The sequence below is a fragment of the Trachurus trachurus genome (assembly GCF_905171665.1).
Source record: "Trachurus trachurus genome assembly, chromosome: 14".
NCBI classification, from domain to species: domain Eukaryota; kingdom Metazoa; phylum Chordata; class Actinopteri; order Carangiformes; family Carangidae; genus Trachurus; species Trachurus trachurus.
The window spans coordinates 25,161,119-25,162,615 of record NC_139903.1 but is presented as its reverse complement, the minus strand read 5'-3'; the positions used below and the strand labels follow the sequence as shown (position 1 = coordinate 25,162,615).

Sequence of the window (1,497 nt, the reverse complement as noted above, 5' to 3'; positions counted from 1 at the left end):
GTTCAATGTGAAGTAGCCTACTGTTTAGCTAGAAAACACAGACAAATACAGAGTAAATCAGACAAGAAAACCAAAAGGCTTACATTGCTCTTTCCTTTGCTTTGCAATAACTACAAAGAAAGAGTCAGAAATTACTTTTGATTACAACCAATTCATCATGCAAAAATCTTTTTTTCATGTCTTAAAGTTTGCTACAATGAAAATCAATATCATAATAATATCATAGCAGTGTTTGTGGACAAAATTAAAGAACTGTCATTTTATGATTATCCTCTTCACTGTAATTTTTTGCTTTCTGATTTTTAATAATGTTTTCACTGATTCTTTGATTTCCTGTGTCTGCAAAACATAAATAATTGGGTTCAACATAGGAGGAAAGACAGAGGTCAGAGACAGGTTTATGATCCTGGCGTTTGGATGTATTTTTGAACTCATAATAAATGTGACTAATATTGGGAGGAAATAGATTGTCACTAATGAAAGATGAGCTGTGCAGGTTTTGAAGGCCTTCACTCGTTGCTGCACTGTGGCCACTTTAGATAATGCATGGCCAATACATGAATAACTTACCAAAATAAATGCCAGTGGAAGCCAAAGAATTAGAATTGGCAACAATTGACCAATGACAATGTTGGGAGTTTTGTCATTGCAGGCCAGCTTGTATATCTGGCCATGGTCACAGAAATAGCTCTTAACAACCAGAGATTTACAATAGGAAAGTCTTGTGAGAAGTCCAACTGCAATAAGCACAACAATAATGACCAAGACCCAGAAAGAGGTAATCAAAGACAACATGAACCTGTGAGTCACTTTGACTTGATAGTGCAGTGGAAAGATGATGGCCACCAGTCTGTCATAGGACAGTGCCACCAGGTTAAGAGCCTGCATTGACAGGCAGGTGTAGCAGAAAAACATGAACGTCAAGCAGTCATTGTAGGGAATGTAGCGATGGTTAAACAGAAAGATGTCAAGAACCTTTGGCACCAGAGCAGAGCTACCAAACAAGTCCACAAATGCCAAGTTAAAAACTGCAATATATTTTGGAGTGTTTAGATTATGATCTAAGATGATCACACTCATCACAACTGTGTTTCCCAGAACTGAAACAACGTAAACAAAACAGAGGAAGACATAGTAATATTTAACATTCGGTATTCCAATAAATCCGCTCAGTATGAAATATGCAGGATGCACAAATGTAATGTTTTTTTCAGGAGCGGCGTTGAATAAGTTCATTGTGAAATTTTTGTGAAGTTGATAATATCCAATGCACAAGGTCAGCAGCCTAGTGTTGTTCTGTTAAGTAGGTGGGGGTGAGTTTCTCTCTCGCTCTCTTTTGACAGTGAAGAGCAGAAAGCTTTAACTGCTTTGCAGTACTCTTATTATGTCATCTAAGTTCAGCTTCGATCCCTCGAGTCAATCTAGAATCAGAAACAAAAACATTCTCAATCCAGTTCATTAAAGCAGAAGTAAGCGAAGTAAGCGCTTTAACTTTGC

General features: G+C 37.3%; 1 protein-coding gene across 1 annotated transcript; it reads right to left on the bottom strand.

Annotated features, from left to right (window-relative positions):
• Nucleotides 1-255: 255 nt before the first annotated feature.
• On the bottom strand, nt 256-1,236 carry LOC310997019 (olfactory receptor 1E16-like; the record flags this gene model as incomplete). The annotated part of the gene is made up of 1 exon (XM_083986588.1): nt 256-1,236. One exon carries the CDS (start codon nt 1,234-1,236, stop codon nt 256-258), a length of 981 nt encoding a protein of 326 aa, XP_083842714.1.
• Nucleotides 1,237-1,497: the final 261 nt, after the last annotated feature.